The sequence below is a fragment of the Girardinichthys multiradiatus genome, chromosome 11 (assembly GCF_021462225.1).
Source record: "Girardinichthys multiradiatus isolate DD_20200921_A chromosome 11, DD_fGirMul_XY1, whole genome shotgun sequence".
NCBI lineage: Eukaryota > Metazoa > Chordata > Actinopteri > Cyprinodontiformes > Goodeidae > Girardinichthys > Girardinichthys multiradiatus.
The window spans coordinates 28,969,520-28,984,308 of NC_061804.1; the positions used below are offsets into that span (position 1 = coordinate 28,969,520).

The window sequence follows — 14,789 nt, forward strand, 5'->3', positions numbered from 1 at the left end:
TCTGCACAGGGCTGTCAAGCCCACCATGAAACAGGTACATGTGCCGCAACACTGCATGCATGCGAATGAGATGTGACTATGCCAGTTTGCAGAGTGGGAAGAAAGGAAATGACAGTAAAAGGCTTAAGGAAGAGAAATATATTTCCCTTTTTACCAGAGAATAACCAGAGAATATCATAACACACATGCTGGTTGTAACTGTAAAAAGTGTGGACATTTACTATAGTTAGACACTGTTTATAGCTATTTTTGCCAAAGTATTAAAGTCAAATACTAAAACCTTATCCCTTTTGTGATATGGGATACTGAAGGCAGATATGGTGTATTGAAGTTGGAGTGAAGACTCAACGAGAGGCCCTAGGGCTGAGTAAATAGCAGACATTTCTGGGACACTTGATGTTACAGTGAGGAGTAATTGGACCATTGGATGTACACAACATAAAAGTTTGACGTGCCGAGGGTATAGAGTGTGCACTGTCTAGGAACATCTCAACTTTAATATTTTCTTACAGCGCCACAATTTTTAGGTCATGCTAGTCACACGACTTCTAAGATAAGAACATCCCCCTGCTGCATCCTTTGAGCCACAATAATTAATCTCCTAAAATTATCACTATTAAAATCTGAAATATATACACTTTTTCTTCTGACTGTGGAACCTAAGAACTTTACTTGTTTACTAACTCTAGTTCAGCAAGCCGGTCAAAATATTAAACTAATGTCAGTCACCATGTTTTCCCATATTGTCAATTCCCTTACATTCTCCTCTGGTGTTGCAGTTAGTTTGGAGATATCTTCACTCGTTCTAAAAGCATTCTCTCATCCTGTAAAACACTGTATGGATCATCCATTTTCTCTTTGTTCAATTGACTGACAGAACCGTTTTATTCCCAGAACAGTAATCTGTGTTGCCTTCTATACTCAGGCACTTTACCAGTCCACATTTACGTAGCCTGAAAACCGGTGATCTAGAAAACACATTTACATGACCTGTCCCCGACCCACTGTAGATATGCTTTTATCAGCTATGAGTAGGAGGATTTTCCCCTCGGCACATCAGATTTTTTTCCATATGTACCAATAAACATGGTCCAACTCTGTTTCACAACATGCATCAGTCCTTTTAATTTATTCTGCAGACTATACAGATGTGAAGCAAGGCTCCTAGAAAACTCTTAATCAGAAAGTGCCACCTGGTTTGTGGATAGTTATTGATGGCTGTGTTTCAAACCCCAGATCGACAGTCAAGACTTACTTTTTGGTGCATCTATTATTTGCTCATTTTCTCACGTTGCCTTAGTACCTCTTCTTTTATTTAAGTGACCCAAAAGCTTAGAGGTGTAGCGAGCTTCAACTCATGCAATCTAATGCAATAGCATCCAATTCCACCTTTTAATAAGGAATGAAACATTTGGAAATTCAGTGGGAGGAATTATTAAAATGTGTGGGTAAAGACAACAGTTTATTTTCATTTGTTAAGTTCATGAAAGCAAAAAAAAGTTTATGTTGCAAAGAACAAACATACAGGTCTGATGAGAAGTTTACATACACTTATCATGGGCATGAGCATCAATATATTCTGGCTTCTAATGGGGAGTAATTATGCAGGAAACAATTTAAATGATTTAAACAAAAGAGTTAGGTGAGCAATTTATGGTGCATATTTAGAATCCACTAAGGGTCACAATATCAACATAGAAACCCATTAAAATTGAGTTAAATGTTCCTTGGCAAGCTGCACCTGAACCTTATTTTGTTTGTAGCCAAAACACAGCAACAGGCTTCTAGTAGAATTCCAGCTGGATAACTGACCAGTCTTCTTAGCAAAGTTGGTAACAATCATTTAAAGTGGTTGGTTTCCTGACATGGGCCAGTGATCTAATCATACTTCACAAAGCTTTCAACAGTGTTCAGGCTGGGGCTTTGAGAAGAACATTACAAAAGCCTAATGTTCTTCTGCTTTACCATCTGTGTTAATCATTGTTCTGCTGGAACATCAACCTGTATCCAAGTTTCAACCATCTGATCAAAACTGGCACCTTCGGATGACCAGAAACTGGTTAAGACAAGGACTGGGGAACATATTTCAAATCAGTCGGTGCGTTCAAATCGTACACTATATTATCTTTATTGAAATAAATAAAATTGAAAATAAAATTGAATATTTTATTAGCAAATGTCATTAAAGTCTTAATCAGCACTTTCTAAATGACACCCTAAGCTATTTAGATATCACATTACTTTTGAACACTGGTTTTGCTAAATAGTACAATTTCACCAGAAGTCCAGTCACTTCTATACTGGCCAGTTTTTAAATGCTGCAATATAATGAAATCTAACTGTTACCAGACAGTATCAACACAGTCTTAATCTAAATCTCTGTGGAAGCAAACCAGGGATGAGTCTTTGCACAGTATAGGTAACTATTACTGTCATAGTTGAAAACAAACCATAGTAACACTAACCATTGTAGAGAGGATGATGAACCAAAGCTTTAGCTGAACCAGAGGCTCCAACCACTAAATCCCTCATCAGAAGCAACACTGGTCTGGAATGTTAAAGGAAAGGCAAATGTGGAGCTTCACGTTTATGGCTCCACCAATATTTCATGATTAGGTGGAGGGTCAACAGTCCACATCTCACCTTTTGCTAAATATTCTATAATTTGAAATAATCTATAATTGTTCTGTTCAACTTGTAGGTAAACTCTAATTAAAAAAATTCATAAATAAATTAGCAGTTCACAGCGTGAGAAAGATGCACAGATTAATTGAAGTGAAACTTGACTATATTACAGTATATTGCCAAATATATTTCGCTTACCCATCCAAATAATTGAAATCAAGTGTTCCAATCACTTCCATGTCCACTGGTGGTTAAAAACAAGCACCGAGGATTGCAAACTGTTTCTACAAAGAAACAGTCTGTGAAAGAATGGGTCACATTCAGGAGCTCAGTGAATTCCAGCGTGGCACTCTGAATAAGTTCAGTTGTGAAATTTTCTCGCTCCCAAATATTCCACCATCAGCTGTCAGTGATATTATAAGAAAGTGCAACTCAGCAACTAAGTGGTAGGCCCTTGTAAACTGGCGGAGCAGGGGCCGCAGATGCTGACGCACATAACTGCGCATAGTCAATCGCTACAGACCTCTAATCTTCATGTGGCCTCAAGAATAGTGCACAGAGAACTTCATGTAATGGGTTTCCATGGCCGAGCAGCTGCATCCAAGCCATACATCACCAAGTGCCATGCAAAGCATCGGATGCAGTGCTGTAAAGCACACCACCAGAGCAGTGGAGGCACGTTCTCGAGAGTGACAAACCACGCTCCTCCATCTGGCTATCTGTTGGACGAGTCTGGCTTTGACGGTTGCCAGGAGAACAGTACTTGTCTCACTGTATTGTGGCAAGTGTAAAGTTTGGTGGACATTTAGGCTCATGACGAATGTATGGAAACGTCTCACTGGAACACTAGTTAAACGTCAGAAGTGCACAAAATGTAGTCATATTTATAATTTGTAAAAGTGATGTGTCTCTTCATCTGTGCTAAATCCTCACAACGATATTAACAAAAAGATAATATAATAAGCTAATATATATAGCAGGGTAATCTTCATGGGTAATTATCATAATCAATAAAAACAGATAGGAACATGATACAGAATGTAAAGTTATTGTAACACACATGGGATTAAATGATACCTTAAAACCTACTTTATAGAAAAAAAATCACAAGACAAATATGTTTTTTTTGTGTGTTATTGCAGCTTTTGTTTCACCTTTTACAGCAGATACAATATATATGCACCAACCTTACTATCTGTTTATCTGGCCAAAACATTACCACAAGTGGGATTCTGCGTCCCATGCTGTTTTCACTTGATTCATGTTCCTGTCAAGTTGAGCATGTGGAAAAAGATATTCTAGGTCCACAAGTGAGCTGTGAGAGACCCCAAAGGTGATATGTCCTGAAAAAGATAAAGGACTATCTATTAAAATAATGAAAGTGAGCCAACTGTCTTTCACAAAGCATGTTGGGAATACAGTATTTCACATACTGGGTCTTTACAGAAGCAGGGACTGGCTCAAACCAAGGAGCACTCCTGGACAAAGCACTATTTCTGTTTTAATTTAGAGTCGGATGGGGGAATTACAACATTTTCAGTAAAAGAACCAGTATGATGTGGCTAAAAAATTATGCAAGAAGATTCTGAAAATATTACTGGAATGAGAAAGAAACAGCAGATGCATTTTTTAAAATGTCTGAGCAAAGTGATCACGAAGTACAGAGATAGTGGGAACCTTTGCAGCAGGTCTACATTTGATTATAAAGGCGTACATGGAAAAACTACACACGTTTTCATGGATAATTATCAGGATGGGATAAGCCAACAGCCTGTATGCAGATGACAGGGTGTTTTTCATAGGAGAGTTTTAGGATGTCAATTTTGTGCAGCAGATTCCCATTTATGAGTAAATTGTTGTAATACACTAATAAATATGTAAATAAATAACAGAGAGGCTAAAAATGTTTTCTGTCAGATTACATGTTATTCAGTGACTGCTAGTGGGTAAAGTAAATTATGCATCATAAAATTGTGTCCTCAAGAAAGCTGGCTGATTGTGGACAGATACTAACTTCATATAATTCTTTCAAAAATCTTCCCTGAGAGAGAGATATAACAAACATTCTGAAAAGAAATTCCACAGGATGCAAAAAACAAAAACGTTTCAACTCAAAACAACTGAAGAAATCTATGTTAGTGTATTCGTGAAAACGTGTGTGATATCAGTCTAAACAAGAGGAAATGAAGAGTATTTTATGGTAGATCAATTCCTGTCTTTTACCAAGCTCTACTTTTATTTAGTTTTTCAAAACCTTTTTCACTGGTTGTAGTTTTCTATCTCTCTTCTCATGTTTTTGAAGCATGTTTGCCGCATTTCAAGCTACACTATTTTGTATGGTGAGTGCTTACAGGAATGAAGGGTGTAAAATTCAGTGTCCTACAGTGTCTGGACAGAATATATTGCTTTTGCAGTGATTTTACCCTCTTGTTTATTTTTTACCCCCTTATTTAAGTACACATTCACATCCTGGGAATTGCGGTCAAATGCCACGAATACATCCAAGTAATATACTGGTATAGTATAATTACTATTACGAAGTAGATTATCTTGCCATCAGTTCAAGATGTGGAGGTGAGTAAATCTTAATTGGTGCAGACAGAGCATCTGCATAGGACAGCATGAGATTAAGGCCCTGTTTACCTGACGATAGTTTATACGATTAATTGAAAACTGGATTTTTTTCTTGTTTCTGTTAATACATGACGTTTTAATTACAATCCCTGTGCACATGGTACCAGTAGAAACAGGAAATTGGTGCAATTCCTCTGCCATGCCTCTAGTAGGTGGTATGTCCTTTGAAACTCAACAACATGCGCGAACACTTCCTGCTTAGATAACGGGGGAGAAAATTAACTCTTTTTTGAAGAACCGTTGTTAGATTTAAAGGAGTTAGCACCACAAGTGCAGATGCTCTGCAACCCGCTATTGTTGTTGCCGATTACTTCGTCCTCTGTGGGTTTTAAACTGGTTGAAATCCGTTATGTTGTGCGCGTGCACATTAATTTCTACTGATGTACTGCACATGTACAGGGAGATTCAATTTTTCTTGTCTACACAACAACAGAGACCGGGACATTTTTAAACCAATACACTTTGGAATCCGTTCTCAAATTTTTGCCATTTTCAGAGAAAATGCGTACTGTTGTGTAAAAAAAGAGTAGAAATGCAACTAAACTTTTCCGTTTTCATCAGAAAATGTTGTTGTGTTATTAATTGATCTATGCTGTGACATTTGAGTAGTGCCTACATAAATTCCACAAGTATCTGGGGTATGCATGGTGTCTCCAAGTTGTGACAAAGACCTGGCTAACCTTCTGATCAAATAGTGGTTAAAATAAAGGTGATGCCAAAGTGTTATTTCCTAAACCTGTCTCTTCCTACACACAAGGCATAGAAACACTAGGCAGATACACAAAACTCTGAGAGAGATATAAAGTATCTCCTAAAACTATTGTAGCTCATGTTACCTTTGATTCTGTTCACCTTGTCCTCCCTGTCATTACATTCCTTGGCTTACGTTTTATGTTTATTAGAAACAGTCAGGATGTCATGGTATGACATCCTTGGACTTGGTTTGTGTTTTTGTATTAACCGTTCTTAGGTCTATGGTTTCCTTTATTGTTAATTAGTTCCACCTGTCCCTTATGCCTCCATGTCTCCTTGCCACACCTGTTCTTAGTTCCTGTGATTACCTGCCTTTGTTTTCTCCCTGTATATTAGTTGGTCTGTGTTCTTTGTTCCCGGCTGGTTCCTAATATCACGTTCTGGGTTTGGATCGGACCAAAGTGCAGATAAGAGCTTGGCAGCCGCATGATGAGAGGAAGACTTTTCTTTAATTAAAGATCTCCAAAACGTAACATAATCCAACAAGTACAAACATGAGTCGAGCCAAAAACTTACATGTGTACACAGTTGTAGCAAAACTGAACATAAACAGGGGAAGTGAATGAGGAAATAGTGACGGAGGAACCAGTGGGGAACAAAGAACACAGACCAACTAATATACAGGGAGAAAACAAAGGCAGGTAATCACAGGAACTAAGAACAGGTGTGGCAAGGAGACATGGAGGCATAAAGGACAGGTGGAACTAATTAACAATAAAGGAAACCATAGACCTAAGAACAGTTAATACAAAAACACAAACCAAGCCCAAGGATGTCATACCATGACACAGGAGGAGGTAAGACAGATGTTGAGTTGAGTTACCCATTACAACTGCTCTGTTGTTGTTGTGGTATCTACCTCAGAAAACAATAGTGGGCATGCATAAATTGGGCCTCTGTGTCATTGTTTCCAATAATCTCCTTCTCTCCAGTCAACAGTGTTTTAAAAATCTTCATTTTGAAAAGCATTTTTGCAAATGTCCATGCTTCTCGTGAAAAACTGTGTTTGGATGAAAGGTTCAAACAGAGCAGAGTAGAAAATCAGATCTCCTTTTTCCGAAATATGCCTTTTAGTCATGATATGAAGATCACCTAGTTGTAAGATGGATGCTTTGAGCTGATGCTGAGCAGCGGCTCAGTGTTATAAAGCTCAGCTAGGCTTCATGTGTTCAGCTGTAAATGAGAATAGGAACTATGTGTCTGCAGAGAGGAGAAATAAAGACTTTTACTATTACTTCTACCTTGTATGTGTATCAATTTGTATGAGTTTTTTTCACCCTGCCCTACCATATTGTTATGTAAGCTGGCAAAAAGTCAAGGTGGTAAATTTTAACAATAACACAAAAAGACAGGTACAATAACATAAGTCAGTGAGATCCTAAGGATATCTTTGTTGGCTTATAGAAATAACAGTTTGACAGCATGAACATGAGTCGCTCCAAAGAAACCAAGAGTAGAACCACAGTGCTTGAACGAGCTGTGTAGTAAAACCACATCGTTCTTATCTTCTTGTGTCACTCAGGCTGTCAGAGCAGCTCTGAGGCAGGCTACAGAAACAACCTGAAGCCCACAGTGGTCAATTAGAGCTGCATGATCAAATATGTCAAATGCTGCAAGGGGTACCAAGATTAAATAGAGGTCATCCAGTCCGGCCTGAAAGGTGCTTTTGACTCAGAGCAACTTTATTACATATTTCTGGAGGTATATAATACAGTTGCACAACTGTGATCCAGCACTGTGGTTGCACTACCTTTTTTCATTTCTTATAGAAAAGCAAAAAGCGGAAATGTATTTAATCTCTTATATGAGAAATTTTGCTTGTCCAACCAAGATGTTCAGATGTTTAGACTTTACTGCATGAACATGTTAAGCAATATACTGTTTTCATATATGTATATTCTCACCAATGAGGCTACCCAAAATTTCTTAAAAGGGGGTAATGGAGATAGTGGTTACTGGATAAAGAAAACAATACAAAACAAAAGTGAAGCAAGAGAATTACCACTACCATACAATTTTTTCCCCAGATGCTGTTTCAGTTCAATTGACATTGTTAGCAACAACTGTACAGTAATGACATGCTAAATTGGGAATTTACAGTAATTTGCCAATTCACAGTTGAAACTAGAGTGAGAAGAAGAAGAGACACTCACCATGTCTGTGTCCGATACTGGCCCAAAACTCGTCACATAGATGTTTGTCCTCACTTCTGTCACACTCTCTGAGAAAAGAGAAAAGCAGTGCCTCATGATTCAAGTTCATTTTCTATACAAAAAGATTTCCTGCAACACAAAGTTAAAGATAACAATAACAGTAATTAGGCAAAGACTTAAAGGATACCAATGGCATAAGCACATATTAGACCAACCTCACGGCTGCATGTCAACAAATAAGAATATCATTAAAAAACTCGACAGCTGTCAAGTCATTGACGCACTCCACAAGAAGGATTAGTCACCAAAGGTTATTGCTAAATAAGTTGGCTGTTCACAGAAAACAATACAGAAACATCAGTCAGTCAGTCATTCTCTACCACTTCTTCCATAGTGGGTTGTGGGGAAGCTGGTGCCTATCTTCAGCAGTTTATGGGCGGGAGGCGGGGTACACCCTGGACAAGTCGCCATTCCATCGCAGGGCAATACAGACACAGACACAGGACAAACAACCACACTTACACTCATTCACACCTGAGGGCAACTGGTTAACCTAACAGTCATGTTGTTGGACTGTGGGAGGAAGCCGGAGTACCCGGAGAGAACCCACGCATGTACGAGGAGAACATGCAAACTCTGTGCAGCCAATATAGAAACATATTACAGGACAGTTAAGTGGAAGGGAAAATGTCCTAGAAAAATATACAGGTCCTTCTCAAAATATTAGCATATTGTGATAAAGTTAATTATTTTCCATAATGTCATGATTAAAATTTAACATTCATATATTTTAGATTCATTGCGCACTAACTGAAATACTTCAGGTCTTTTATTGTCTTAATACGGATGATTTTGGCATACAGCTCATGAAAACCCAAAATTCCTATCTCACAAAATTAGCATATTTCATCCGACCGATAAAAGAAAAGTGTTTTTAATACAAAAAACGTCAACCTTCAAATAATCATGTACAGTTATGCACTCAATACTTGGTCGGGAATCCTTTGGCAGAAATGACTGCTTCAATGCGGCGTGGCATGGAGGCAATCAGCCTGTGGCACTGCTGAGGTCTTATGGAGGCCCAGGATGCTTCAATAGCGGCCTTTAGCTCATCCAGAGTGTTGGGTCTTGAGTCTCTCAACGTTCTCTTCACAATATCCCACAGATTCTCTATGGGGTTCAGGTCGGGAGAGTTGGCAGGTCAATTGAGCACAGTGATACCATGGTCAGTAAACCATTTACAAGTGGTATTGGCACTGTGAGCAGATGCCAGGTCGTGCTGAAAAATGAAATCTTCATCTCCATAAAGCTTTTCAGCAGATGGAAGCATGAAGTGCTCCAAAATCTCCTGATAGCTAGCTGCATTGACCCTGCCCTTGATAAAACACAGTGGACCAACACCAGCAGCTGGCACGGCACCCCAGACCATCACTGACTGTGGGTACTTGACACTGGACTTCTGGCATTTTGGCATTTCCTTCTCCCCAGTCTTCCTCCAGACTCTGGCACCTTGATTTCCGAATGACATGCAGAATTTGCTTTCATCCGAAAAAAGTACTTTGGACCACTGAGCAACAGTCCAGTGCTGCTTCTCTGTAGCCCAGGTCAGGCGCTTCTGCCGCTGTTTCTGGTTCAAAAGTGGCTTGACCTGGGGAATGCGGCACCTGTAGCCCATTTCCTGCACACGCCTGTGCACGGTGGCTCTGGATGTTTCTACTCCAGACTCAGTCCACTGCTTCCGCAGGTCCCCCAAGGTCTGGAATCGGCCCTTCTCCACAATCTTCCTCAGGGTCTGGTCACCTCTTCTTGTTGTGCAGCGTTTTCTGCCACACTGGAATATTTCAAGCTTCAAAAATCATTGTATTGGCTGAGGTATTCAGCATAAATAAACATTCAAGTCATTTCTTTAAAGTATGAAATTATAACGCCTAAGTAACAGTTATCAGGTCTTAAAATAAATTAAACCAACAAATGGGTAATTAAAAAAGCTTCTTTTTCAAGATAAAACAATATATTATTACTATTACAAAATATTTTACTACCTTTTATTTATCTACTGGTTAAGTGATAGACAGAAGTGAGAATAAATCTAGACACATTACATTTGCTTCTTTGTTACTCAGTACTATTGACAAAGCTGTAAATCAATCAACACATGGTCTGTAGCCTGGTTGAGCCTAGGCTTTAGACATGATTTTTTGGGCTTTTTTCTTTTGATACTGGAAAGAAGCACACAGTGCAGATTCAAAGAACTCTATAGATATATTTAATACTTAAAAAACAACACTCCATTTATACCTTTTAAATCTAGTCCTTTGCCTTGACAAACATAGGCTTACATATGTAAAATTGGACCCAATAGTGCAGAAATGCAAAAGAAAAGGCAGCAAAAAAGCCTACTGAGTTACCACTCAGTGTGCGCCTTGAATACTTTGGGCCTTTCTCTGTAGTTTAATCCATGGATTCAAACTGTCTTTGTTCCTAATCTTGTCCGATCCATATCTTTCTTGTTAAGCTACACACTGCAAGGTTTAGAACACAATGCTGGCCCAATAGTATCACAGATTTGCTAGAATGTATCCTCAAGTGGCACTAAACAGCAATGTTAATAACAATCCCAAAGACTTGGCATGGAAGGGTTTTTTTACACCCTGACCTCAATTCAGATGCAAAATGTTGCTATGAGCAACATCTCAGCCTTTGGAAAAGCTGCTGTTGAGTAAAACTATCATTTGTTTGACTGAAGCTCATCCACCAAAGCATAAAAGATGCTCTGGGCTGTGTTTGAGTTGACATCTTTGGAAAGAAGACATCTCTTTTGACCCAAATTAATTTTAGTGAGCTTGCCCCAAAAACATTTAACGGTACCTAAGGGACTAGTGATTCAGGAAGCAAATGTAGCTGCTCAGCATTCAACATATGTCAGTGTGTATTCTTTGTTCAAATAACAAGCAATTTGCACATCTTTTCACTCATGATATTAAAATTAGAATATGGTTAGCAGTGTTAGAACTCTTTTCCTCTCTGTCTGAAAGACACTTCATTTATTAAGCCATAACAATGTCATTGCATATTATGTTACTAAAGTGCCTTGCAAACGCACACCCACTGAACACATTTTGACATATTGCAACAACAAACAATGTATTTTGTTGGTTTAGGGTTTAATGCAACAGACAGAAAATAATTAGTGCAATATATTGAAGTGGAACCAAAACTATGCTTTTTTTGTTTTTTCAATATTTTCTACAAATACTACTCTTTAAATTGTGGAGTGCATTTTTGTCCCGGTCTCAAGACTTTAACAGGTTTTCTTCCAGGATTGTCCTGTAATTTTGCTACATCCATCCTGCCTTTAACCTTAACAGGCTTCCATGTCCCTAATGAAGAAGAGCTTCCTCACAGCATAACACTGCCTTTATTATGTTTAACTAAGGCTTTGCATCAATCACATAAATGGGATGAACATTCCAAACCAGCACAGAATATATCCTAACCACTTTAGGATTACAGAATTACATTTATACCATAGGACAGTAAAGACAGTCATTTATCATTTCCCCTAACTGGTTTAACAGACATGATGGAAACTGGTCAGTGAGGCTGCCAAGAGCTTGATAATAACACTAAAGCACAAGTGTTTAAATGCGTCTCTGGGTCAGCACACTTGAATCACATAATTAGATAAGTAGCAGGACTTTGTGGAACTTGAGTGGGTAGGGATGTATAGGGAAGTAATTCAGCTATTTGATTCAGGTGTGTTGGACACCCAAAAGTTGAAGGACACCGGCCCTTGAGGACTAGAGCTTGACACCCTTGCACTAAAGGAACTGCAAGAATTTCTGGCGAGCACTGGTTGTGCTCCACATGTCACATATATTCTCCATATGTCTGAACTAAGCAATAAGGTTAAAAGACCTCATTAAGAAAAAACCCATCATGGTGTAGCTAAAATCTCCGAAAATCAAGTGGAAGATGGTCTGATGACACCAAACTTGAACTTTTGACCTCAATTAAAAAGATCATGAACAGTTTTAAACACCATTTGGTTATTTTTCATCATTCTGAGTCCAAATTTACATGAAGATCAACAAAAGAAATGCTTCACCAAAAGAAAATTAAAGTTGAGTTCCGAACAATATCTGAATGAATATGTGAGGGGTTTGTGGACAACAGATGTTGTCACAGTCTGATAGATTTAGAGAACCTCTGCAAGGTAGGGTAGCCAACTATTAAGAAGTTAAAATGTGAGATGCTAGCAGACTCCTGCCAAGAAACACCAATTGCTGGAAATAAATGAGGGGGTGTTTTACCAAATAAGTAGTTTATAGTTGTGAACAACCAGGTTTTTAGAGGTATTTCATTTTTTTCTGTCATTTATGGAAAAAGATGGAAAACGTTTGGCATTTTAAGCGGGGGGCAGGGTAGACTTTTATATCCTATTTAAATACACAATATTGAGCGACTCGTTATGAACATTTACTAAATTATTTAAATGTAGCATGAAGTAGAGCGTGCAATAAATGTCATGACAGTCAAAAGCTGCCCTCTTCAGTGTGGACTGAATCGGCTCCTCTGGGGCAATCATGCCAAACAGGCTCTTGGGCCTCTGGCGAGACAAATTGCCGTTCCCAGTGGATCAGCAACAACTAGAGATAGATGAGCCCTTTCTCCAGAAGTGAATGGATCCTTAGCTCTAACTGTGTCCCAGATCTAAGCGACCACCCACAGGTAAGTCTCTAATCCTTTGGCAAAGGTCCCCACTGTGAGAAAAGATCCACTTCCACATTAATCATTTCTGCAACACAAATGGCTCTTCCAAATATGTGATTATCACAACACAAAGTCAGCAGTTTGCATGGCAGGTTTAGGCAGGGAAACAGAACAAGATGCCCTCTTTCTGTTTATAGCGATACGCCAGGCAGAACAACAGTTGCAGATGCTTGCTGAAAATAAAATGAAACTGCATTTAACTAGTTTTGTGGTGACTGTTGTTAAAGGGTCTACAATAGACACAAGCTCTGGACAGTCACTACAGCAAGCTGCAGATGTTCCTTTTCTTTTCAGACAAAAGCTGACTTAAAGTATGACTGGGCATCGTCACAAAGAAATTTCAATGGTAGATTAATGAGCACTGCCTTTTGCTTCAGAAAAAGATTTGTTTAAATTTGTCATTGTTTAAAATTCACTATCTTTTTTACAATTTAAAAAGGTTTTTGGTTAATTCTGATATTTTTAAATATAAGTATTAACTTTTCTAAAACACAATATGTGAATAAAATTCAGAATAAACGTTATATTTATTGATGATATTCACTACCAGCCTCAATTAACATATCATCCCACAGTTATTATTAAGAGGGGAAAAAAAATAATGTAGAGAAATTATTGTTTTTTTCTACAACAGTCAATAGTGGCGTTATTATATGCTCGTACTCGTCGTCTTCCGCTTTATCCGGGACCGGGTCGCGGGGGAAGCAGAGTCAGCAGTCAGTCCCCTGGCCCTCCTCCCGGTGGGACGTGCCTGGAACACCTCCGAGGAAGGCGTCCAAGAGGCATCTGGTATAGATGCCCGAGCCACCTCAACTGGTTCCTCTCGATGTGGAGGAGCAGCAGCTCTTCTCCGAGACCCTCCCGGATTGCCGAGTTCCTCACCCTATCTCTAAGGGAGTGTCCGGCCACCCTATGGAGGAAGCTCATTTCAGCCGCTTGTATCTGGGATCTCGTTCTTTCGGTCATGACCCAAAGTTCATGGCCATAGGTGAGGGTAGGAACGTAGACCGACCGGTAAATCGAGAGCTTTACTTTTCGGCTCAGCTCTCTCATCACCACAACAGACTGGCACAGTGCCCCCATTACTGCGGCAGCCGCACCGATCCGTCTGTCGATCTCCCGCTCCATTCTTCCCTCACTTGTGAACAAGACCCCGAGATACTTAAACTCCTCCACTTGAGGCAGGAACTCCCCTCCAACCTGAAGAGGACAAGCCACCCTTTTCCGGTCGAGAACCATGGCCTCGGACTTGGAGAAGCTGATCTTCATCCCAGCCGCTTCACACTCGGCTGCGAACCGCCCCAGCGCATGTTGTAGGTCTTGGCTAGAGGGGGCCAGCAGGACCACGTCATCTGCAAAAAGAAGAGACGAAATCGTCTGGTCCCCAAACCAGACACCCTCCGGCCCTTGGCTGTGCCTTGAAATCCTGTCCATAAAAGGTATGAACAGGATCGGTGACAAAGGGCAGCCCTGCCGGAGTCCAACATGCACCGGGAACAGATCCGACTTAGTGCCGGCAATGCGAACCAAACTCCTGCTCCGCTTGTACAGAGACCGGATGGCCCCTAGTAAAGGGCCCCCGATTCCATACTCCTGGAGCACCCCCCACAGGGCATCACGAGGGACACAGTCGAATGCTTTCTCCAGGTCCACAAAACACATGTGGACCGGTTGGGCAAACTCCCATGAACCCTCGAGTACCCTGTAGAGGGTATAGAGCTGGTCCAGTGTTCCACGGCCGGGACGAAAACCACACTGCTCCTCCTGAAGCCGGGGTTCAACTATTGACCTGACTCTCCTCTCCAATACCCTGGCGTAGGCCTTACCAGGAGGCTGAGGAGTATGATCCCA

The 14,789-nt window shown here is 39.9% G+C and overlaps 1 protein-coding gene across 1 annotated transcript in view; it reads right to left on the reverse strand.

Annotated features, from left to right (window-relative positions):
* The window catches only part of gabra3 (gamma-aminobutyric acid type A receptor subunit alpha3), a 165,392-nt gene that overhangs the window by 56,773 nt on the left and 93,830 nt on the right, over positions 1-14,789 (reverse strand). The window contains exon 4 of the mRNA XM_047380092.1: positions 8,166-8,233. Coding sequence (XP_047236048.1) covers positions 8,166-8,233 — 68 coding nt within the window. The remainder of the gene's footprint in view (positions 1-8,165; positions 8,234-14,789) is intronic.